Below are 25,074 nucleotides of genomic sequence, written 5' to 3'. Positions count from 1 at the left end.
TTCACACTCGTTTCTTCACAGAATGACTAACCTCACTAATTGAACTCCACACTGTTATTTTAAACACACAACCTTTCAATTATTCTAATACACAATCAAAATCATGCAGATCATGAATGCCGAGTCGATTGGTTTTCTTAGAATCTACTGCACCAAGTGGTAAATTGTTTGACATGTGGTAATATAATTTATACCAAAAACAGTGATTAATCTGGTCATATTTGACTGCTATTATTTTGAACACTACTGTACACTCTGCATGTGGCCTAGGGACAGTTGCAGGAGCAAAGAAAGTGGCAGAATACAGCCTCTAGGCAGGGCTTACGGCTTTCAGTCCGTTGCTACATATATAGGTGCTGCACATGACCACTTATTTTGGGGGGGGGAATTGACTATAGTTTAGTGAGCTACATTACGGTGGTGTATAAAACTCCAAAAAGTTCAATTTTTTTTTTGTGGATTGAATTAGTCATCCATAGAGTTAAGTGTGGTTAGTGTTACGTTACAGTGGTATATAAAACTACAGAAAAAAGGTGTGGTTTAGATTTTTTTAAAAATGCTTGGCCGGCTATAGTTGATCAAATTTTGTCGTTTATTAATTCAAATAATTAAAAATTTAATAAAGGAAACCTGATTTCCAGAGATCTAGCAATTATCAAATGTGTAAGGAGTGGAAGTGCTAATGATCGTGCACGTAGACGCCGAGGACGTGGGGCAGGTGCAACTGCTGGAGCACAAGAAACATGCCCATCCGCGACACATAGCTTCCTGTCCCACTTTGGAGGAAGGCATGGGACACCACTTTTGAAGCCACACCAGCAAGAACAGGTACTCTGTTGGATAGTAGATAATGCTTCCATTATGCTTGACAGCACCACCCAGTCTTCCACGTTTGAGTCTCACCAGTGTGGATCACTTAATCCTCACCCTGATCTTCCTTTCTGCCACAATGTTGAGTTGGATCCCACATTAGGACACTCCGAGGAGCTCTTTACAACATAATTTATTGGTCGTGGTCTCTCACCTTTCATGTTCCAATAGGGACAGGAGATGCTGTGCAGTGATGCACAAAACTTTCAGCAGCCATGGGCACAAGATGACGATGAGGAATGGCAAATTTTGTCTCAGAAGGTAGATGATGAGACAGTTGCCGATAAGGCCTCTTTCACATTTCCGTTTTTTGCCATCCGTCGCTTTGGCAAAAAAACGGATCCTGCAAATGTACCTGCAGGATGTTTTTTTGCCATACACTTATTGACGACGGATTGCGACGAATGGGCACACGTCGCATCCGTCGTGCAACGGATGAGTCGTGATTTTGTGGCCCGTCGTGACGAAAAAACGTTCAAGGGAACGTTTTTTTGTCCGTCAAATCCGCCATTTCCGACAGCGCATGCATGGCTGGAACTCCGCCCCCTCCTCCCCGGAATTCATAATGGGCAGCGGATGCATCTGAAAACTGCATCCGCTGCCCACGTTGAGCACAATTTGCACGTCCGTCGGGCCGATGGTTTGCGACGGCCCCGTACCGACGGAAATGTGAGAGGCCTAAGTCACCAAGTCAGGAGGAACAGGGTGCAGTGGTCCACCACTTCGTCTTGCATGACCCAACCTGGGACGCTGGTATGCAGAGTGAAGCCAGCAGCTCTGAGGGGGAGGGATCGGCAGCACCAAAACAGACAGAAGAGGCAGTAGGGTGACCATCATCAGGCACTTCTAAAAACATGTCCAAGCACAGTGATCAGCTGTCTCTTCCCCAGACCTTAGAACAAAAAAGAAAAGTTCCCAGCCACTCTCCCACAAGCACTAACGCGAAGCAGCATATTTCCAGGCTGCTTGCATTGAAAATGTTGTAGTTTAGGCTTGTAGACAGGGATTTCCGCCAATTAATGGCGGCAGCCGTACCGCGGCATTTGGTCCCCAGCCGCCACTATTTCTGCAAGTGTGTGTATGATAATGGCTATAACCTGGTGGGGGATGTGAAGCTTGGAAGCTCACACAAGTACCATGCTTGGCCCACTTGCTAAACTTGGTGGTTCAGCAGTTTCTTGAAACCTACCCAAATTAGCCAGAGCTTCTGGTCAAGGTATGCTGCATCAGCCCCCATTTCCACAAGACAGCTACAGGTGATGCTGCTCTGGCACTGCTGCAGCAGAGCATGCAAGCGCCAGCTTACCGACTGTGTGACGTCACCACGAGCTGAAACTCCACACTGCACATGCTTCGCACATGCAAGGCTTTGTCAGCAGCAGAGGCCAGTTGTCGAATACCAGCTCTGACACGCCTGTTGGTATTCTGGGCAGCCTCCGCACCTAGAAGAATGTCTGATATTTGTGCATTTCTCCAAGGCTTTGTGGACTACACAAAGATGTTGAGCAGCGATGGCCCCATAATCAGAGCAACAATCCTACTTCTGTGAATACTTAAAACAGTTGCTGCTCACAATGAAAGCTGGAGCTTTGCATGTGGATAAGGAAATGGGGGAACATGAGACAGGGAGATACTACCCAGCACAGCCTCATGTCATCTGCTCAGCACACATTGGGTGACATTGAGGAGGTGGAGGCTGAGAAACAGTATCAGATTGCTAATGCAACAGAGGCTAGTACCCACACAAGCTTTGTCCCATCTCTCCCATGGGGATGGGCTGAGGAGAGGAATGAGGAAGAGATGAATAGTAGTCATCACGGTGGAGACGGAAGTGTTGGCTGTAGGGAGCTTGGCATATACAGCCGACTTTTGCTGCCTTTCCCATGACCCTCACGTTACATTCATCTTGGACAAAAAAAAAAAAAAAGTACTGGTTGTTGACCCTGCTAGACCCATCTCACCCTTGAATCTCTCCTGCCTGATTCAGAGAGGTCTACTAAAATGGTGCTATGCCAGAAGACCATTGTGGAAAATATGTTGAAAAAAACTCTCGTCAAAGCTAGCCACAGTGGACAAGGTTCCTTGCCCAACCAAGGAGAGGGAGACACACCAGGTACAGCAGAGGCAAGTATACATGGTTAAAGGAGTGGGCCAATTTCAGGACACCCTCCCAACCATCCAGGTCCTGATGACTGGGTATTTTTGACAAGAAGGGAAGTTTTAAATACTGTCAAGCAATACCTGGCCAACAAAACCAGCATACTCCCTAATTTGTCAGAGACCTTAAACTACTGGGTCTCAAATCTGGACACCTGGCATGAGCTGTCCCCTCTATGCCTTAGAGGTGTTGTCCAGCCTTGCCGCTAGAGTCTTGTCTAAGCAGGTTTTTAGTGCCGCTGGGGGGGAATTTTAGTCATAATAGACAGGTGCTTTCAGCTGTCAACAGAAAATACTGACAGGCTAGTTGTTGCCTTTAAGAGTCTATGTATAAATAAATAAATAAATATATATATATATATATTTTTTTTTTTCTTATAATTTTTTCATGCCTCTGTACTTTGTGCAAAGCCTTTATGAGTGTAGGCATACATGAACTACACTTTCAAAATATTTGAATGAGGCCCGCCAGTTTTTGCCTTCAAGGGTCTATGGATGACAATGACCCTCATTTTTTTCCTGGCTTTGCACTGTGTGCACAGCCTATGAGTGTAGGAGTACCACAACTACACTTTAATATTTGAATGAGGAACTCCAGTTGGTGCTTTCAAGGGTGTACCAATGACACTCCTTATAATTTTTTTTTATGAATACACAATGTGTGCAGAGCCTTTTTAAGTGTAGGAGTACCACAACTACACTCTAATATTTGAATGAGGCACTACATTTTGTGCCTTCAAGGTTGTATGGATGACCCTGCTTGTAATTGTTGGTAGCCTTTAGCAGTCTAAGGCTATGTGCACACGTCAGGATTTTATACAGAAATTTCCTTAACAAAACCGGACTTTTTCCGCAGGAAATCTGCATGCGTTTTTCTCGTGCTTTTTGTGTGGATTTTTCACATTTTTTTTCCAGAGCTTCAAAATGCAATAAATAGCGGGAAATCCGCAAAATTAATGAACATGCTGCGTATTTTTCCGCAATGCGTTTTTATCACGGAAAAAAACGCAACATGAGCACAAAAATTGCAGAATGCATTAAAAATGATGGGATGCTTAATGTATGCATTTAAACGTTTTTGCCGTGGAAAACTGCCGAAAAATCCAGAACGTGTGCACAGTCTAAGAGTACCACTACATGACAATTTGAACATAATGTGTATGAGGCCCTGGTTTATGTCTAATACAGTGCATATCCAAGTCCCGCTTTCTTCGCATTTGTGGCAGTTATTGTTTCCTTCATAAACTACACTTGACATTTTAATTTTTTTTTTATAAAAATTTCAATTATGGTTTCCTTAAATTATTTTTTTTTAAAATTTTTCCCTATATACACTATGTTCCAAATTATTATGCAAATGACATTTTTATCGGATTTTCCTAAATGGTTGGTGCAAATGACAGTCAGTCTAATAAAAGTCATCACCCGTTAAGAGTATACATCGAATTTTATTGAATAAACCTCCCAATGATAACAGTATAATCTCCAAAATAAATAAAAACTTAAAAAATGCACTGTTCCAAATTATTAGGCACAGTATAATTTCTAAACATTTGATATGTTTTAAAGAACTGAAAATGCTCATTTGTGGAATTTGCAGCATTAGGAGGTCACATTCACTGAACAAAAAAGCTATTTATCTCCAAAACATCCTAAGGCCATGTTCACACGCTGCGGGTTCCTCTGCGGGTTAATCCCGCAGCGGAATTGAAAATCTGCAGGGCAAAACCGCTGTGGTTATCCCTGCAGATTTATCGCGGTTTGTTCCGCGGTTTCCGCTGCGGGATTACTGCTGTACTATTGATGCTGCATATGCAGCAATATGCAGCATCAATAGTAATGTAAAAAATAATAAAAATTGGCTATACTCACCCTCTGACGTCGCGATCTCCCCGGCGCTGCAAGCGGCTGTGCCGACAAGGACCTTCGTGACGTCACGGTCATGTGACCGCGGCGTCATCACGGTCATGTGACCGCGACGTCACCACAGGTCCTGTTCGGCACAGCAACTGAGACCGGACGCCGCGGGCAGCGCTGAGAGGTGAGTATAGCTTCATTTTTTATTTTAATTCTTTTTTTTACACTATTTTATGGTTCCCAGGGCCTGGAGGAGAGTCTCCTCTCCTCCACCCCGGGTACCACCCGCACATTATCCGCTTACTTCCCGCAACGTGGGCACAGCCCCATGCGGGAAGTAAGCGGTTCAATGCATTCCTATGGGTGCAGAATCGCAGCGATTCTGCACAAAGAAGTGACATGCTGCGGGTTGTAAACCGCTGCGTTTCTGCGCAGTTTTTCCCGCAGCATGTGCACTGCGGTTTGCGGTTTCCATAGGGTTTACATGTTAATGTAAACGCTATGGAAACTGCTGCGGACCCGCAGCATCAAAATCGCGGCGGTTCCGCGGTAAAAACCGCAGCGTGTGAACATGGCCTAACAGGCCAAGTTAGATGTTAACATAGGAACCCTTCTTTGATGTCACCCTCACAATTCTTGCATCCATTGAACTTGTAAGTTTTTGGAGAGTTTCTGCTTGTATTTCTTTGCATGAAGTCAGAATAGCCTCCCAGAGCTGCTGTTTTGATGTGAACTGCCTCCCACCCTCATAGATCTTTTGTTTGATGATACTCCAAAGGTTCTCTATAGGGTTGAGGTCAGGGGAAGATGGTGGCCACACCATGAGTTTATCTCCTTTTATGTCCATATCAGCCAATGAGGTATTCTTTGCAGCATGAGATGGTGCATTGTCAGCATGAAGATGGTTTTGCTCCTGAAGGCACATTTCTGCTTTTTATACCATGGAGGAAAGTTGTCAATCAGAAACTCTATATACTTTGCAGAGGTCATTTTCACACCTTCAGGAACCTTAAAGGGCCCTACCAGCTGTTTCTCCATAATTCCGGCCCAAAACATGACTCCTCCACCTCCTTGCTGTCGTTGCAGCCTTGTTTGGACATGGTGGCCATCCACCAACCATTTGGACCATCCAGGGTTGCTCAACACTTATCAGTAAACAAGACTGTTTGGAAATTAGTCTTCATGTATGTGTGGGCCCAATGCAACCATTTCTGCTTGTGAACACTGTTAAGGGGTGGCCGAATAGTAGGTTTATGCACCACAGCAAGCCTTTGAAGGAGCCTACACATTGAGGTCCGAGGGACTCCAGAGGCACCAGCAGCTTCAAATATCTGTTTGCTGCTTTGTAATGGCTTTTTAGCAGCTGCTCTCTTAATCCGATGAACTTGCCTGGCAGAAATCTTCCTCATTATGCTTTTATCAGCACAAACACATCTGTGCTCAGATACAGCCACAAATCTCTTAAAGGCCCCGTCTCACATAGCGAGATCGCTAGCGAGATCGCTGCTGAGTCACAAGTTTTGTGACGCAACAGCGACCTCCATAGCGATCTCGCTATGTGTGACACGTACCAGCGATCAGGCCCCTGCTGCGAGATCGCTGGTCGTGTCGGAATGGCCTGGACCTTTTTTTGGTCGTTGAGGCCCCGCTGACATTGCTGAATCGGTGTGTGTGACACCGATCCAGCGATGTCTTCACTGGTAACCAGGGTAAACATCGGGTTACTAAGCGCAGGGCCGCGCTTAGTAACCCGATGTTTACCCTGGTTACCAGCGTAAATGTAAAAAAAAACAAACAGTACATACTCGCCTTTCGGTGTCCAGGTCCCTTGCCGTCTGCTTCCTGCTCTCACTGACTGCCGGCCGTACAGTGAGAAGTGAGAGCACAGCAGTGACGTCACCGCTGCGCTCTGCTCTCGCTGTACGGCGGCTCAGTCAGAGCAGGAAGCAGACGGCAAGGGACCTGGACACCGAAAGGCGAGTATGTAGTGTTTGTTTTTTTTGGTAACCAGGGTAAACATCGGGTTACTAAGCGCGGCCCTGCGCTTAGTAACCCGATGTTTACCCTGGTTACCCGGGTGCTGCAGGGGGACTTCGGCATCATTGAAGACAGTTTCAACGATGCCGAAGTCGTTCCCCTGATCGTTGGTCGCTGGGGAGAGCGGTCTGTGTGACAGCTCCCCAGCGACCACACAGCGACTTACCAACGATCACGGCCAGGTCATATCGCTGGTCGTGATCGTTGGTAAATCGCTTAGTGAGACGGGGCCTTAACAGTACGATGATCACGCTTAAGTTTTCGGGAAATTTCTAATGTTTTCACCCCTTCACCAAGGCATTGCACTATTTGATGCTTTTCAGCAGCAGAGAGATCCTTTTTCTTTCCCATGTTACTTGAAAACTGTGACCTGCTTAATAATGTGGAACATCATTTTTGAGTAGTTTTCCTTTAATTAGAATCACCTGGAAAACTAATTATCACATGTGTTTAAGATTGATTTCAGTGATCCATTGAGCCCCGAGACAATACCATCCACGAGTTTATTTGAAAAACAAAACCATTAAATCTTTATCACACTTAAATCCAATTTGCATGATAATTTGGAACACAGTGTACAAGTCATTATACAGGAAAGGAAAAGAGGATAGGGATGCGCATGAGCAGGACCAGTGGACCAATAGACTGTAGGTTAAGCTGTGTAGCCACTAACCTTAGGAGGTTATGCACCCCTGCATAACCTCGGTGCGCACGTGAAGGAAGATGGTGTGTCCAAGGGGTAGATAGCCGACAGCTGCAAGTGGTGGCAAAGTGATCTGCTGTGGTAGCCAGGCAGGGCTTCAGTATTCCCTGATGAAGGGAGATTCTCTGTGCAATGCCTGCAAGGACCGTGGTGCATGCTGGGAGTAACGTGACCGTATGTCCTTGCAGTCACATGATGGAGGGTCCTGATCTGCCTGTGAGAGCAGCTCCTACCGGGCACCCTCAGGGAGGGAGAATAGCAGTCATAGGAAAAAATAAAAAAAATTAAAAAAAAAAAAATCGCAGTATTGAGGAGCGCTTTACTGAAAGATAATCCACAACACGTTTCAAAGGCGCCCGGCTGTCTTCATCAGGTGGCAAAATGACCTGCAGGTGGCACCACGCTACCCCAAAGCAAATGCCACAAAGCTGCTTACAGACATCACAAACAAATCCTAACATTTGCCTTGGGGGCTTTCCAGCTTGCCGAACTCCTTGCCCAGCCGATTTCAGGCACATTGGAGGATTGCACACAAATGCAAACACATGTGTCAACATGCACTGCCTATTCAATTGCACACTTGCTCCGTTTACACTCCGACACACACAAATGATACACCATTTCAAAGGTCAAATTACCTGTAGTTGGCACTTGCCTTGGGGTTTTTCCAGGTTGCCAAAGTGCTTGCCCACCCTATTTCAGGCAAATTCGAGGATTGCACACTTCACTGCAGGCGAGTCACACATGCAAACACATTTGTAAACATGCACTGCTTTTTTCAGTGATTACTTCGCCCCACACACAACAAATAATATACCATTTGAAAGGTATACTTGCCCCCTTCAGCAAGAAAAGACACAAACAAACCACGCATTCACGATTTGATCAATAAATACAGTTTAAACATTCGTTTTCAGAAACCTGCAGAAAAAAAAACAAACAATAACCTGCAGGTGGCACCACAACCTCAAGACATTTTTTTTGCCTCTACTTAAACCAATTTATTGTATTACCAATCTACATATATAAATACCTGTGTTCATCTCATTAAATACATTAACATTTGACCAGCTTGATTTTCCTCAAATTGCCTGCGCCCCCAGCAACCAGTGTGCAAAAATTTTGCACGGGCCAACTAGTATAATTTATACAAAAAACAGTGATCATTCTGGTCATATTGGACTGCTATTATTTTGAACACTAATGTATGTAGAGATAAGCTGAGCCAATTATATTGTTACAATGTACGTCCATTAAAAACCTACATAAACCCTGACTGATGACGTAATAGAGAGTTCTGCTTAGATACATGGTACTTAACTCCTGGTGAATGAAGTAGAGCGCAGAGCTGTCACACCATGTTGTTTATTTACAAGGTTGGTTGTGAAAACCACAATAAAAAAAAAAACATAAGCGGCATGACACCAAGGAACCAAAACCGTGGAAATGAGCGATGAAGATCAGGGGCTCAATCGCACTAAATTAAAGGCAAGTGGCCAACAAAAACTCAATGATTAGTTAGTGAAGGAATGTACAATGTTATAGTCTAATATTCACAGGAACTGCAGCAATAACACAATCACCTTGTAAACAGATACATGCCGCCCCGTGCAGACACACTCCATAGTGGAAGTGCAACTTCTTTTGATTATATATTATTTTAAAGCAATGTATTGTGGTTTATAGTCTGTGGAGCTGATGCTTTTTTTTTAAAATAAAAAAATCACTTTTACAGCAAAAACTAAGTACAAAGTCATCCATTTAAAATAGGACATTTTGCTTCGTGTCAAAGAGACCATATTTTTTTTCTAATTTGATCCTTTTTTCAGCATGAAATCCACTCCACCATTCAAACTTGTAGATAAACTTTTTTTACCTTCTGATTACAGTCCGGTTGTAGATGGATGACTAGGTTATCATTTTACCCAAGAACTTATGAATATAGCAGCTTGAATGAGAAACGTTCTAATATGGAGCCACTGCTCAAAACGGGTCTATGATAACTGTCTAAATAGCTACATAAATATCATACATCACAAAGTGCACAGAATAAAGGCTCCCTGAAGATAAGCAGGTGCAATTTATATTTTTCTAAGCAGTCGTTTACCATAGTACTATGGCAGCCATACCCCTACCATTTTCCCCTGTGCAATAGTCCCATTTACAGTAGGACATTTAAACAAAAAACAAAGGGTAAATCCAATGACTATGCCCCCCACCAAAAATGAAAAAGTGTATATAGGAGATAAGAGCAGTCTGTTGCCCAACACACCTTACACCCCCTACGTGCCTCTTCTGCAGATGTGCTTTGCAGTAAAGACTTCAGGTACCTTATGTACCCGGACAGCCCACACACATCTTGATGTGGACACTTCAAGTAAATCTCAAGAAGAACCACATGCCATTTTCAACCCTTCTCTAATATTCCAGTTATATAATGAAGGAGATTAAAAAAAAAAAAAACAAATTGGTAAACCATATTCAACCACGTCTACGTACTCACATTATTACCTATATAAGTAAACTACTGTACTAGTGTCCCAAATTCTGTCATGGAAGATCGACTGCTACATTACCAATCACAGGCATAATGAGGCTAGCTTATAGAATTATTCCAATGTAGACATTTTTGGCATATCCATATGTGGGGTTCACCTCTGCGATTCTTACCTGTCTCTAAAGGCTAGGTATATGCTATGCTTGTGGCCATTGTGGGGTGCACACACTCCGGAAGTATGCCCCCGACAGTAGCCACTGTCATGAAGAATGCCAAGGCTTCTCCCCACCATAAGTACCCATGGTGTAAAGAAGTGTATACTGCATGGTACATGATTTTTTGCAGTAACTCTTAGCCTCTGGTTGGTGATTGATGACCTGTGGCAACATTGAAGTGTAAGCTCTTCCGTATATTGAAGGTCAAGTGCATGAACACAATGTGAACCCTGCCTAACAGCCACTGAAAAGGTAAAGGAGGCTCTCCACTCACTTATATAGGAATGCCAAAACACAGCATATAATATAGGTCGCTCAGCCGTTTATGGAATTGGAATAGAAGTGCGCCCCCTACCTGTTCTCACAGCAGCTATAAAACAAAGGTCAGAGACCCCAGTTCCAAAGACAGATGTGGAGCCCCGAAATTGGAAGCCATATCATATGGTACGACATTGTGCCTAAAATAGTATAAACCCCAGGATGTCTCACATTCACCATATATCCAGCTACTAGATATTTTATTAGAGATGTAACACCAGATCATTTCCCTCTTTATAAGCACATTTGTGCTCCCATACTAATAATTTTTCAGAGTTGCATTTAGATTACAACTTGTGCTGCAGGGTCTTAAAAGTGCAATTAACCACAAATGACTAGTTACCGGCCAAACCAGAAATGTTGACTACTAATATCAAGGTGATGTCCTATATTCTGCACGGTCGTCCTACGTCAAACACAGTCATACTGTATATTTTTGACAGCTTCTGTCTTAAGAGAACTATAGTGGTCTAGAAATATTGCTAAGAAGGGAGAAAAACTCCCAAATAAAGCACCATAAGACCTCACATGGAATAGCTCAGAAATTCCAATAAAAAAAAAAAAAAAAGCCAACTATGGTGGTGTTTAGGTCGCGTGGCTTAGTGTCATCAGAAAGTGACTTGTTGTTTAAAATCAGACTTCGGTTACATAAACCGCTCTAAAAGTTACACATGGGTGCAAAACTTCCAAGGAAACTGGCAAAGCTTCCCATCAAAGAACTTTAAAAAGAAATAAAAAATAAAAAAAAAAGAGGCAGCACATTCAAAATAATGAAAAAGTAACAATCCTTTACTCAACAGCAGCTACGGTTCAGTCCTCTCATTGCTTGAGAAATGCTCCATAGAGAGCTGAAACAAAGCTGATGTCAGTGACTAAAGGAGATCTATATTTCCTGTTAATTCAGGAAGAGTTTTCAGCAGGTTTCTGAGCAGAGGCAGGATCACAATGACAGATAAAACCTCACACAGCTGATAACGCGGGATACACCAATCACAATTGGCGAGGTCACAGCTACCCCCACTAAGCCCCTCTTCAGCGACCTTTGTCCTGGTTCAGTAGATAAATCAATACAAAAGATAGGGTGGGGATCCGACCACTGTGGCTATGTACATGTATTATTTCCTGAAACAGGAACTCTACAAAAGCACAAGTGGCCAGTGTGAGAAGTGCAAAATTTCTATTTTTTAATTTTAATACAGACTGATAAAAAATTTTTTTATATATACGCTACGTTTAACACAAAAACCTGATTTAAACAATAGGTAAACTTGATGATACCTTTCCTTGAGGGCTCATTCTAAAGAGTGTTAGGCTAAGTTCCCATAATGAGCTTTTGGTGAGTTTTTTTACGCTGTATATTCTCTAAAAAAAAATGCAAGTAACCCATTTTAATTTACAGAAAGGTGGCAGAAAATCTGCAAAGTAAAAAAACACACCAAAAGCTCACAGTGTACAATTAATTAAAAATGACAATTTTGTGTATGGAAGAAAGGCTATTCCAGTCACTGACTGGAGTAGTACTAATTGCACGGAGGTGCATGCCACTCACCGAATTCATTAAGTGGATAAATTCAGCACAATGTACCTCGGCAAGATTGGCATAACGTGATCATGCTCTACATCAGTCTTGATGAATCTGACCCCATGACTATTCTATCATGAAACTTATAGAGGCTGGAAAATTGCTAAACTTGTATGTGCCTTACATATATGGCCAGAGAGGAGGGGGAGGACACAGGACTTTCATAGACTCTAGTTTACAAATCCCATATGGAAAAAAAACAAAGCCAAATATCCTGCTTCTAAAAACACATGAAGCGATTGTGGAGTCCATGAATCACATTTCCTATATTCCAGAAGCACCAAGTCGGCTTATAGCTGTATTTTATGTTTTTCTTTTACAAATAATTACTTAAGGGGTTGTCTACTGCACAACAACCCCCGATTAACTGCCCCATATACTTCTCTTCTGGGCTGACAGCGATCCTCCGCTCTGAGCCCCATGTTACCTGCTAGTCTCTTGACAAAAGGTCACGTGACAGCTGCTGCCAATCAGTGAGTGCCTTCACAGTGATGCCTGACTGCTGCTGCAGTCACGTGACGTTGTTTATGTTATGAGCAGCGCACATCTGGGAGGTAGGAATATGAATGAAGATACACTTTTTTGCATCACAAATTAATAAGAATTCGTCCAGCAGATGTCAATCCCCTTACTTAAGAATTCTGAACAGGACATCAGAGTAACTAGCACTTGGAAGACAAAGTGTGTGTAGGTCATTTTTAATTTGGAGGCATTTTATTTTGGGATGCCCATAGTCAAAGTGCACTTTCCAGAACCCACCACTATGGTCAATAGGAAACATGTCCTAATTTCCTACTGGCTACTCAGCAACTCGTTTATACCATATCTAAAGTGCTTTTATGCAGACATTTACATGGAAAACTATAAATTAAGTTGGTTCCAATGGTACACAGAGTCAATTATAGCCCATCCTGAGCATATCTGCCAACTAAAACCTGTATCAGTACAGAAGACCGATGGGGACATTCACAACTGGAAAACAACCAGTTTAAAACTATATTACTTCTCCCATAAAAACTCAGGGTACTTTTAGGCTATGTGCACACGCTGCGGATTTGGCCGCTGCGGATTCACAGCTGTTTTCCATGCGTTTTACAGTACCATGTAAACCTATGGAAAACCAAATCCGCAGTGCACATGCTGCGGAAAATACCGCGTGGAAACACTGAGTTGTATTTTCCGCAGCATGTGAATGCTTTGTGCGGATTCCGCAGCGGTTTACACCTGCTCCTCAATAGGAATCCACAGGTGTTAGAACGCAAGTGGAATCCGCACAAAAAACGAAGGAAATCTGCAGGTAATGCGTTTTACCTGTGGATTTTGCAAAAACGGTGCAGAAAAAGCCACAACGTGTTCACATAGCCTTAATGGAAGCCGGAAGCTCTGAGCCTATGGGTCCTATAGGCATTACCTCCGCTCATCTATGATTCTCAAAAGCCCCCCCCATTCCCTCTAGGGTGGGCTTTAATAAGGAAAACATTTGTAAAATTCAGGATATTATAATATATGATTTCATATAACAGTCTTTATAGATATTTACACAAAAGGCATCCTCAATTTTGTCATTTTAAAGCGCTTAACAGTTCCTTCACTTCACAGGGACGCGAGTTCCTACAAGGCTTAGTGCACAATCAGCCGCTCTGCACATCAAACTTTCCAAAACTGCTGAGTAGAATATGATCCTCTTCACAGAACAACTGTGCCCGGTCACAAGGCACCAAGTAGCCGAGAGCCATTGGTCTCCAGTGCGGCTTTGTCTCTGGGGAAAGCACTCAGAAGTCCGACCATAATACTCCTTTGCTTCCTTTGTCCACGCTAACTACGTAGGCACCAGACGGAGACCACGTGACAGCGTTAATAGCGGAACTGTAATGACGAAGAGGACAATCAGCAACACAAATAATACTGGCAAGATGCACGTGGAATTTAAATAATAAGGATCAATAATACTGGACACTAATGTTTACAATGGGTCTATTACTGCCATCTGAAGGCCACGCTCCTTTCTTCCAGACTTACCTATGGTGCTTGCCAAGAATCTTTTCCACTTTCCCAGTCATCACATTCCAGAAATAGAGAGTGCCCTCTGCTGACCCGGCTGCCACAAATCTACCATCAGGACTGAATAAAAATGGTATGATGTCATGTTCATATAAAGGCTGAATGGTCATTTATAAGAAATATCCAGGCTCCTGGCAAAATAGTTTCTACAGAGAACGTCATCCCATATGATAGCCAAACTCTGCTATATGGGTCTATATGGGCATTGTGTGTGCATTTCCCATAGAGCCATCACCATTTAGAAACAAAGGCTTACACTAAAGGGGTTTCCCATCTTAGAAAGTAATGGCATCTCTCGTTTTATCAATGGTGGGGGTCCAAAGGATACAGAGAATGAAGGGGGCCCAGTGTTCTATTCCCATCAATTTCAGATGTGCACATATTTCACAGTGCTTTAACCATGCAATTTAGACGATTGTGTGAAGAAAATGTAAACTATCCTGTTTCACCAACACTGAAATACTTACCTAAAAATGACTCTTGTCCAATCAGATCCACACTTGAAACCCTGAGCACTAAAAGGGAAAAATAATATTTGGTAAGAAAAACACAACACTACATGTATATAAGCTCACATGTACACTTGCAACAGGTGAGTTTGAACGGGCATCACATGCTTAAAACAAAGTTGTTTACCAACAAATTTGTACAGGTGCCACTTTAGTCAGGCCTATTTTGGAGGTTTGGTGTGAAATTATGTCCAATTTTCCTTTTTTTAAGTTTTTTTTGTGTTTTTCCAATACACAAAAAGTAGGTTAACATGTGTATAACAAAACGTGTAATTGCAATAATTTTCTAGGAGAAATACTTCATTGTCTGGAACAATTTCAAGGGTGTCAACACTTTCAGCCATGATTATTGCATGCATCTATTCATTCCAATAATGAATTCCAGTCTGCACTCAAACTCCATTATGCTGGTGTCTAGGGTTGGCATCACATTTCAAACATCATAAGACGACCGGCACTCACTTCTAAGTTTGCAGAACTTGTAGATTTTTATTCCATGCTTCAGAAAACAATCTACAAATTCTGTAAACTTACAAATGACTCCAACGCCATTTTATTGATGTAGTGTAACAGTGGTGACGGGAGCAGCAGAGAGCAGACGGGGGCAACAAAGTGCAGCCACAGACAGGGGCACCAGACCGCAGATATAAAGGAATATGCTCCACCCATCCCGGTATATGCCCTCCTGCCTGCACTGCTGTTGTTCAATACATAAAGAAAAAAAAAGAAAAAAAAACAAAAACACTTTTACTCTTCTAAAGCCAGCAGCTGGCTTCAGCGTCCAAGCGACGGGGGCACAAGTCGTCACCTCCATGAACGCCAACGCCAGCTGCTGGCCTCTGATTGGCTCATAGTGCATGTTCGCGAGTTGCAATACATTTCAGCAGAATGTGCACCCGAGGAAGCACATCCAGCTGAAGTAGGAATTGGCGTCAGCCGCACTCCAATACAATGACACCGTAGTACCGTATCAGCTGACTCCGGCGCCACACTGCAGGCACAGAGGATTTGGACAGAAGGACATCTCCGGTGATTTTATAGATGCACATACATGTATACATACCCTGCTGAGTTGTAACCATTACCCCTTTAAAACCTGAAACACGATGGGAAATATAGGCCACATTCACAGAACGACATGAGAGGGGAAGTAGTAGTCAAGAAGTCAGATGACTGTGCAGGCAAACTCATGGCACACACACAGGAGCCTATTCTGCACTATAATGGGGTGCGGCTTTCCAAACCACTGGATCTTCTCCAACTCACCTAAAAGTCTGCCGCACAGCACTGGCCCGTAAATCTATGATCTTGATTTGGTCGTCCCGGGAGCAACTGAGCAGCTCCGTCCTCTCGGGGTTCAAATCTAGAGCCGTGATTCTACCATGTAGCTCCAGCTCCCGCACTATGCACTCAGTTCTGAAAGGTCAGAGTCAATATATTTATATAGCACAGGAACAATAAGGGGAAGCAGTGAAGAATTAACATTTACAGAGGAGGAGCTATTGCTTGGCAAGTCACCGCTGATTTTCATTATAATAGATTTTACCCTTTGAAATGCAAGGCCTTGAGGCCAGTCTATCCAGTATAATAGTGTCCTCTTTATCTTAGCATCCCACATACCTTATATCCCAAAAACGGATCTTTTTGTCAAAGTGCCCACTCATCACACACTGTTCAGTACAGACGATGTCATTGCAGCTGGAACCCGCAAATACAGTCTTGATACCTTACATTACAGAGGCGGGAAAAAAAAAAGAAGAAAAGAAAAGGTCAAAACCACAAAAAACACCATAACATCAAATAATCTGCCCAATAAAATAGTGTAGATCCCCCTCATACAAACAAAACAGTAGTGAAGGAGTTCGGTGGCATCTGGGCTCAAAAAATTGGCAGCAGTAATGTGCGGCCTCCATGGGCTTATTTTTCTTTAGCACATCCAATAGATGTTCAAGTAGATTGAGAACTAGGGAATTCAAAGGCCCTGTCTTGGCCAGGGCCCTGTCTTGGCCAGGGCCCTGTCTTGGCCAGGGCCCTGTCTTGGCCAGGGCCCTGTCTTGGCCAGGGCCCTGTCTTGGCCAGGGCCCTGTCTTGGCCAGGGCCCTGTCTTGGCCAGGGCCCTGTCTTGGCCAGGGCCCTGGCCTGGCCAGGGCCCTGGCCAAGACAAGGCCCTGGCCAAGACAAGGCCCTGGCCAAGACAAGGCCCTGGCCAAGACAAGGCCCTGGCCACTTAAGTTTCTCAAATCACTCATGAACAAGGCTCCCTGGAAAGCATCGCCCGAAGCATCTTAGTGCACAGTATAAGGTTCTATGTAGAACTAACTGATGTTTCGGGGGAACTTGCAGCAGAAGGTCTGTCGGCCTATAGCTACAAACCCTCCATGAAATTTAAAAGGCATTTATTACCATCTCCTAGCTCAGTAATAAGAAAATCTTTCTTCACTAAAGATAGATGTTTATCCCTGAATTAGGAATGATCAAATATTACAAAAGTTGCTTATTTTTATGTGCATCATTGATTTATGGAATAAAATTCCATATGAATTTATTATGAAATCCTCTGAGGGTCTTCTCCACACCTGACTAAGGCACTTTTACCAAGAAATAAACAGGTGGTCTTTCAGATATGAAATGCTCCAATCCAGACAGCTCATCACAACAGCACTGAACACCTCCAAAATGCCATCTTATAGTTTAAAATATAAATAAATAAAGACTAATGATCAGGAAATACTTACACACTTTGTTACGCAGATCCCACAGTTTCAATGTACGGTCATGACTTCCTGACACAATTCGGGCATTGTCCAATAAGAATTTAGCAGACAAAACTTTCCCGCTGTGGCCCGTCAGTGTGTGCTGATGTGAATAAAGATAGCAAAATGTAAGATATACCGAACAATCTGACACAGAAGAGGAAAGCAAAAACTTGGGCTATTTTTTTGGCTCCATTTACAGTGGCTTTACACTAATACCTTTGAGAACGAGAATATGGATTTCTTTTCACAAGATTTCTCTTTCTTACCCTCTTCACTACATGACCTTAAAGGGAACCTGTCAGCAGGATTGTGCACAGTAACCTACAGACAGTGTCAGGTCGGCACCGTTATACCGATTACAATGATATCTGGTGATGAAATCCGTATTGTGGTTGTTATTTAATCTTTATTTTCAGTTTTGCGTTAATGAGATTCTTGTGCTGCAGGGCGGGGTTTCATGTGGTTATCTCCTTAAATATTCATATGTATGGCTTTTGACAGTACAGTGACCTGCCCCCTAGTTTACATAATGAATATTCTATATATTGGGGGAAAAACAAAACAACGCACGGACCCTGGAAGTCTCGCATCCTACTTAGAGGTAATGAGCACTTCTTATATATTATGGTATTTACATTGAGATAGTGCATCCATTTTGCAGTATGTTATATTATACATTACATGTCAACTTACCTATTATGGGGAATATATGGTCCTCTGCTGATTGGAGTTTGATTATGGATGTTTGGTTTCTCGGTTCCATGCGCCCTTGGTAACTATACATGACTGTGCGGTGTGTCTTGTGCGCCATGCGGCGCCATGCCCCTACCGGTGTTCATTTTAATAAAGGTTTTCTAATAAAGATTATTTTTATATATTGGTATCTATGAATTTTGGGTCGTTTTTGGGTCTTTAACCCACTCCTCTTTGCGGAAATGAGCAGTTCTGGAAATGTACCTCCTAAGGGCCCGTACCACGTCCAGGGTGTGAAGGGCCTTTGACTGTTTTGGCTGTGGGCAGAAGGAGGGAAGAAGGATATCTTCATTAAGGTGAAAAGATGAAACCACCTTAGGGAGAAAAGCCGGAGATGGGGGTAGGACTACCTTGTCCTGGTGGAAGGCAAGGAAAGGGGCCCGGCAGGATAGAGCGGCCAACTCTGAGACCCGTCTGATAGATGTTCCTGCCACAAGGAAGGCAACCTTCCAGGAGAGGACAGTTAGCGGGATGTCCTGCAGAGGTTCAAACGGAGGTTCCTGAAGAACGCTCAGAACCAATTTGAGATCCCAGGTCTCTAACGGCATTCTGTAGGGGGGTACCACGTGGGAGACCCCTTGAATGAAGGTCCTGACTTGCAAGTTGGCAGCAATCTTACGTTGGAACAACACAGATAACGCTAAGATCTGACCCTTGAGGGAACTGAGCGCCAGGCCGGAATCCAAGCCAGACTGTAGAAAATCAAAAATGGTAGGGATTGAGAAAACAAGCGGAGGGCGACCTTGGAGCCTGCACCATGAGAAGAAGGTTTTCCAGGTGCGGTGATAGATGCAAGAGGAAGACGCTTTGCGAGCGCTTATCATGGTGGGAATGACCTGCTGGGAGAAACCAGCTTGAGTTAGAATCCAGGTTTCAACAGCCACGCCGTTAAATGTAGGGCCCCTGAGCTCTGGTGGTAGATCGGCCCTTGGCGAAGCAGATCTGGACGGTCTGGTAACCGCCAGGGGACGTCAGATACGAGTTGAACGAGCTCCGCGTACCATGCGCGACGTGGCCAATCTGGGGCGACAAGAATCACCGGAACCCCCTCCGTCTTGATTTTTCGGATCACCTTCGGCAGTAAGGGAAGCGGAGGAAACACGTACGGGAGTTGGAACCGATGCCACGGGGATATCAGGGCGTCCACTCCGATGGCCTGGGGTTCCCTAGAACGTGCTATGAAGTTGGGAACTTTGGCGTTCAGTCTGGACGCCATCAGATCCACGTCCGGAGTTCCCCAGCGAAGGCAGATTTGCCGGGAAACTTCTGGATGAAGTTCCCACTCCCCCGAGGCGAGGCCCTGACGGCTGAGAAAGTCAGCCGCCCAGTTCGACGCCTGGAATGTGCACCGCGGAAATGGTAGAGTGGTTGGCCTCGGCCCAACGGAGAATGTGGGAGACCTCCTGCAACGCCGCCCTGCTGGTTTATATACGCCACCGCTGTAACGTTGTCCGATTGAACTCGAATTGGGTGACCCGCAAGCAGGAAGTGAAAACGTCTCAGGGCAAGTCTGATCGCTCGAATCTCCAGGATGTTTATAGGGAGCCTCGACTCCCGAATTGTCCAATGCCCCTGGGCAGTGTGGTGTCGAAACACCCCGCTCCCCAACCGAGGAGACTGGCGTCGGTAGTTACCACCAGCCAGCGGATCGGGAGAAAAGACCTCCCCTGGAGGAGAGATGATCCCAGAGTCCACCATGTGAGGGCTTGCCTGATCCGTGGGGACAGAGGACATGGCCGATCAAGAGATAAGGGACTCCTGTCCCAACTGTCCAGCAGAGCCTGTTGTAAGGGGCGGAGATGGAGTTGAGCGAAGGGAACCGCTTCTGTTGCGGCCACCATTTTCCCCAGGATCTTCATGGCAAACCGACGAGGATGACAGAGCGTCCAAACTCACTGCTGAAGCTCTTGGGCCTTGGACCGAGGGAGCAAGACCAGTACCTTTGACGTGTCCAGGATCATGCCTAGGAAGGAGATCCGTTGGGCAGGAACGGGGGAGGACTTGTCCAAGTTGATTAACCAGCCCAGGCGCGAAAGAGAATCCAAGGTAATGCGGACGCTTGCTTCGCAGGCCTGATAAGATGGACCTTTTATCAGGAGGTCGTCTAAGTAAGGCAACACGACCACTCCTCGGGAGTGAAGAATGGCCATGACCTTTGTGAATACCCTGGGCGCAGTGGCAAGGTCGAAGGGTAAGGCCGTGAATTGAAAGTGGTCCTCTTGGATGGCGAAACGGAGGAACTTTTGATGTGGCGGGAAGATTGGGATATGAAGATAAGCATCTTTGATGTCTATTGATGCTAGGAACTCGCCCGTCTCCATTGAGAAAATAACTGACCGGAGGGACTCCATCCTGAAGTGCCGAACTTTTACATACTTGTTTATGAGCTTTAGGTCCAAAATAGGGCGCACCGTCCCGTCCTTTTTCGGAACGACGAAGAGGTTTGAGTAAAAACCTCTGAATCTCTGGTGCTCTGGGATCGGAACAATGACCCCGTTGTGGCGGAGGGATTCAATGGTGCGGTGAAGAGTGCGAGATTGGGCCCCCGAACTTGGGAGACGAGAGGGGAAAAAGTGTGCTGGAGGGGAGGCGGAGAATTCTATTTTGTAACCAGAAGACACCAGATCTCTGACCCATTTGCCGTGGATGACGGAAAGCCAGACTTGTTGAAAAAGAAGCAGACGTCCGCCTACTTTGGAGGTGTCGACTGGAATAGTCCCCGAGTCATTGCGAAGGGAATCTGGCAGGCCTGGACCCTCTGGTTCTGGGTTGCCTAGGCTTTCCTCGCCGGGACTGATTCGGCCTGTATGAAGGTCGAGAGTCTCTGTCTGAGTGGGGATTGTTCTGATCTGGACGAGGCAGCGGAATTGGACCAGAATGGGCTACTGCGAAAGGGCCGAAAACGAAAATATTGTTGGCGCTGAAAGGCAGCTTTAGGCCTGTGTTGCGGGAGGAACTTGCTCTTCCCTCCTGTAGCATCGGAAATAAGCTGGTCTAGTTTTTCTCCAAAGAGGCGTCCGCTCTGAAAAGGAAGGGAAATCAGACTTTGAGGAGGAATCTGCGCACCACTCTCTAAGCCAAATAGCTCTCCTAATGGTGATGTCGTTTGAAGCCGCAGTTGCTGCACAGTCCGCTGCGTCGAGGGACGCATACATCACAATCTCCAGCCATGGCAATTTGTTTGGCAAGGTCTGCTGCCTCAGACGGAAGTTCCTGTTCCTGAATGGATTTTACAAGGGCATCTGCCCAGAAAACCATTGCTTTGGCAACCCAAGCCGCAGCGAAGGAAGGAGATAGAGGAACCTGAGGCTTCGTTCTGTGGGATTTTTAATTGAAGCACCAACAGGTACGGATAAGAGCGTTTTGGTAGCCAAGCGCGATACCGGAGGATCTACTAGTGGAGGTTCCGTCCAATCTTTAACAAGATCTGCGGAAAAGGGATACTTCGATTCCAGGGCCTTTTTGCCCGTAAAATGCTTATCCGGACGCTCCCCGTGTCGCCGGACTATATCCTAGAAATCTGGGTGGGAGGCGAACACCTTATGGGAACGCTTGGTTCTCGTAAAGGAGACAGAATGGTCCGGAGCAGAATTTGGGTCATCGTCCACTTTTAGTGCATGATTGACAGCCTCGATGAGGGAGTCAACAGTAGATCTAAACTCCGGAGCATCCGGATCTAAGGATGCATCAGACTCATACTCAAGAGTCGTGATGGCTACGGGCCCCTGGAGAGGGTGAGCAAGAAGTGGAGCTACCAGAGGCTGAATGACGTGGTGAATGCTCAGGAGAGGTAGTGCGGATCCGTTTTTTTGGATGACCGTGCCTCCTTCTGGTGAGAGCGGCCCCTGCTGGCCGACAATTCCCCTGTTATGGAGGGATCTCTTAACTCATGAAAAAAAAAAAAAAAAAAAAGAAGAGTGCCCCGCTCCCCAGAGGGGTCATGAAGGGATTTAATTGCTTTGGCTAAAGAATCCATGGACTGTGACGCGGCCCACTCAGGGGGGCTAGATACACTGGGGTCGGTGGCCGTGGAGGGCTCCTGGGCACCTAGGGCATCGCAGGCTGAGCAGAGAGGGGAACTTTGAGTCCGAGGGAGTGGAGCCTGGCAGGTGGTACATGCAGTGAAAAAGGTAGTATGCACCTTGGTGATCTTTTTGGCCCTTGACTGCGACATGATGTACCCCAATATAAGTAATAGGAAAAAAACGTTAGTCCTCAGGGTCTATACAGTATGGAAGTGAGGGTAACGCTGCAGGGAAGCACCTAACACGGTCTCCTTACCCGGGCCCTGTGTCCCGCAAAGAGGTGAGGCGGCGCTGATGGAGAAAACGACAGGCGTCCAGAAAGGAAAACGCTGGCAAGTGCAGGGTGGATGGAGCTGCGGTGTGCAGTGAAAAAAAGATGGCCGCCGGGGGTTGGGAGGGTAATCTCGCAGAGAGCGAGAAGCACCAGGACCGGGGGCGGAGCCGCAGGATGATGCGAACGGTGGGCGGAGCCTATCGGGATGCGGCCTGCACTAGGCCGAAGTCGGGGACTAAATTTATGGCCTCGTCCCGGCGCGCGGCCACGGAACGCCGGCGTCTAGTAGCCCTGTTGAGACCCTGAGAAATGAGCCCTCCGGAACCGCCGGAACGACCGACCCCCCCCGGTGGCACTTACCCCGAATGGAGGGGAATTGCAGAGCAGCTTGCAGCAGGTTAGCTGTGCCTGGGGTAGTTAGGACGGTGCAGGGTTAGGGGAGCCTCTATCCACCAACCCCATAAGAGGGGGGTGGAGAGGAACCGTTCGCCTCCTTCCATCATCCGCTTTCTCAGCGGTGATGCAGTGGGGGGCTGCACGGACGCCACAATGAAAAGGAGCCTCTGAACAGCCGAGGGAAAACCTGGTGGGCAGGGCAGAATGTCCGGCAATAGGCCTGGCTGCAGAAGAGGATACGTGGAGGACACTTCATGTACTCGTCTGTAGGGAGGGGGGGGGGGGGGGGAGATCGGTCCCTTGAAAGGGGCCCGTCGCCCCCAAAGAATCAGCTCAGGCAGTGGCATCCCACGTCAGAGGAGAGGATACGAAGAGGTAAAACTCCCGTGCTCGCCTGTTGTTGGTTCGGGGAGATCGGAACATGAAAGAATCCGTCGCCCCTTCGTCCGGTAAAAAAAAAAAAAAAAAAGTGTTAAATCCAGTGTGCCTCCTACGGACACTAAGCTTGAACTGGGTCTCTGGAAGCCAGCATGAGGGTGTATACTGCAGGGGAGGAGCTAACTCTTTTTGTCTCAACTTAGTGTCAGCCTCCTAGTGACAGCAGCATAACCCATGGTCCTGTGTCCCCCAATGTGGCGAAGGAGAAAACATTGAACAACCACAAGGTGGATTTCATCAACCCATGCATCATTTAATCAGTATAACGGCGCCGACCTGACAGTGTCTAAGTTACTGTGCACAATCCTGCTGACAGGTTCCCTTTAAAAGGGGATTTCCACAAAGTTAATTTTAATAATTAGATCTTGGAATGATAATTTCCACAACTCGATGTGATTAAATAAAATGTTCCTGTGCTGAGATAATCTTATAAATGTGCCCTTGCTGTGTAATTGCCGTGTCTGACCGTACAGAAACATGGTCTGATCATAACACAGCTCCTGGGCAGGGGAGGTAGCCAAACAGCGTATATAGACAGGACAGGATCACAAATAATTCTTTGAGGTAAAACTTTTTATAGCCCCTTAATGACCGCCAATACGTCTTTTAACTGACCTGAGATATAAGAGACTAGCCTCCCCATACAGGTGGCAATCTGCCAGCAGTCGGCTGTACACTATAGCTGACAACTTCCTGTATCAGCCACGATCAGTGTTTGCACCGTCCATATCTGCTTAACCCCTTAGATGCTGCTGTCAATAGTGACTACATCATTATAAATGGGTAACAGAGTGTGGGGGCTCCCTCTTTATCCCAATTTGTATCCTCAGATCATGATTGTGTGGCCCTGATGTTTGCCATGGCAATTCATGACCAAATAGCGGCCTTACAGTCTGACAGCTGTAGTAATCTGTTCAGAAGTTTGTGACATTTAGGTGGTAAAAATACACATTTTCATTTGTCATGCCACTTTGCATTAATTCCTGTAAAACATCTGAAGGGTTAATAAACTACCTGACAGCAGTTTTCAATATGTCGAGGGGTGCGGTTTTTAAAATGGTATAGCTTTTTGGGGTTTCCCAATATACGAGACCCCTAAAGTCACTTTAAACATGGATAGGGCCCTAAAAAAATAAAAGTTGTAAATTTCCTTGCAAAAATGAAAAATTGCTGCTACGTTTTTAAACCTCCTAAAATGCTAACAAAATAAAATAACATTTTACAAATGATGCTGATGTAAAGCCGACATGTGGGAAATGTTATTTATTAATGGTTTGCTGTGGTGTGACCATCTGGATTAAAGGGATAATCATTAAAATTTTGAAAATTGCTAATTTTTTAACATTTTTCTCAAATTTTTGATATTTTTTATAAATAAACACAAAACACATTGACCTAAATTTACCATTATCATAAAGTATAATGTGTTACAAAAAAAAAAAATCTCAAAATCACTGGGATTTGTTGAAGCGTTGCAGAGTTATTACCACATAAAATGACACTGGTCAGATTTCAAAAATTTGGCTCCGTCACTAAGGGGTTAACCCCCTTCAACTCGAAGCCTGTTTTCACCTTTATGACCAGGCCAAATTTTACAATTCTGACCAGTGTCACTTTATGAGGTAA

General features: G+C 45.1%; 1 protein-coding gene across 4 annotated transcripts in view; it reads right to left on the bottom strand.

The window, feature by feature from the left end:
* Positions 1 to 8,973: 8,973 nt before the first annotated feature.
* Positions 8,974 to 25,074, bottom strand: part of ATG16L1 (autophagy related 16 like 1) — a 68,591-nt gene continuing 52,490 nt past the window's right edge. For all 4 annotated transcript variants that reach the window (XM_077291057.1, XM_077291058.1, XM_077291059.1 and 1 more), the window contains 6 exons: positions 17,542 to 17,662; positions 16,427 to 16,532; positions 16,073 to 16,222; positions 14,765 to 14,812; positions 14,256 to 14,357; positions 8,974 to 14,102 (listed from right to left, as the gene is read on the bottom strand). In XM_077291057.1, coding sequence (XP_077147172.1) covers positions 14,009 to 14,102; positions 14,256 to 14,357; positions 14,765 to 14,812; positions 16,073 to 16,222; positions 16,427 to 16,532; positions 17,542 to 17,662 — 621 coding nt within the window. In that variant the 3' untranslated portion in view covers positions 8,974 to 14,008. The remainder of the gene's footprint in view (positions 14,103 to 14,255; positions 14,358 to 14,764; positions 14,813 to 16,072; positions 16,223 to 16,426; positions 16,533 to 17,541; positions 17,663 to 25,074) is intronic.

The sequence above is a fragment of the Ranitomeya variabilis genome, chromosome 2 (assembly GCF_051348905.1).
Source record: "Ranitomeya variabilis isolate aRanVar5 chromosome 2, aRanVar5.hap1, whole genome shotgun sequence".
Classification (NCBI taxonomy): Eukaryota; Metazoa; Chordata; class Amphibia; order Anura; family Dendrobatidae; genus Ranitomeya; species Ranitomeya variabilis.
This window is presented reverse-complemented; position numbering and strand designations above follow the sequence as displayed.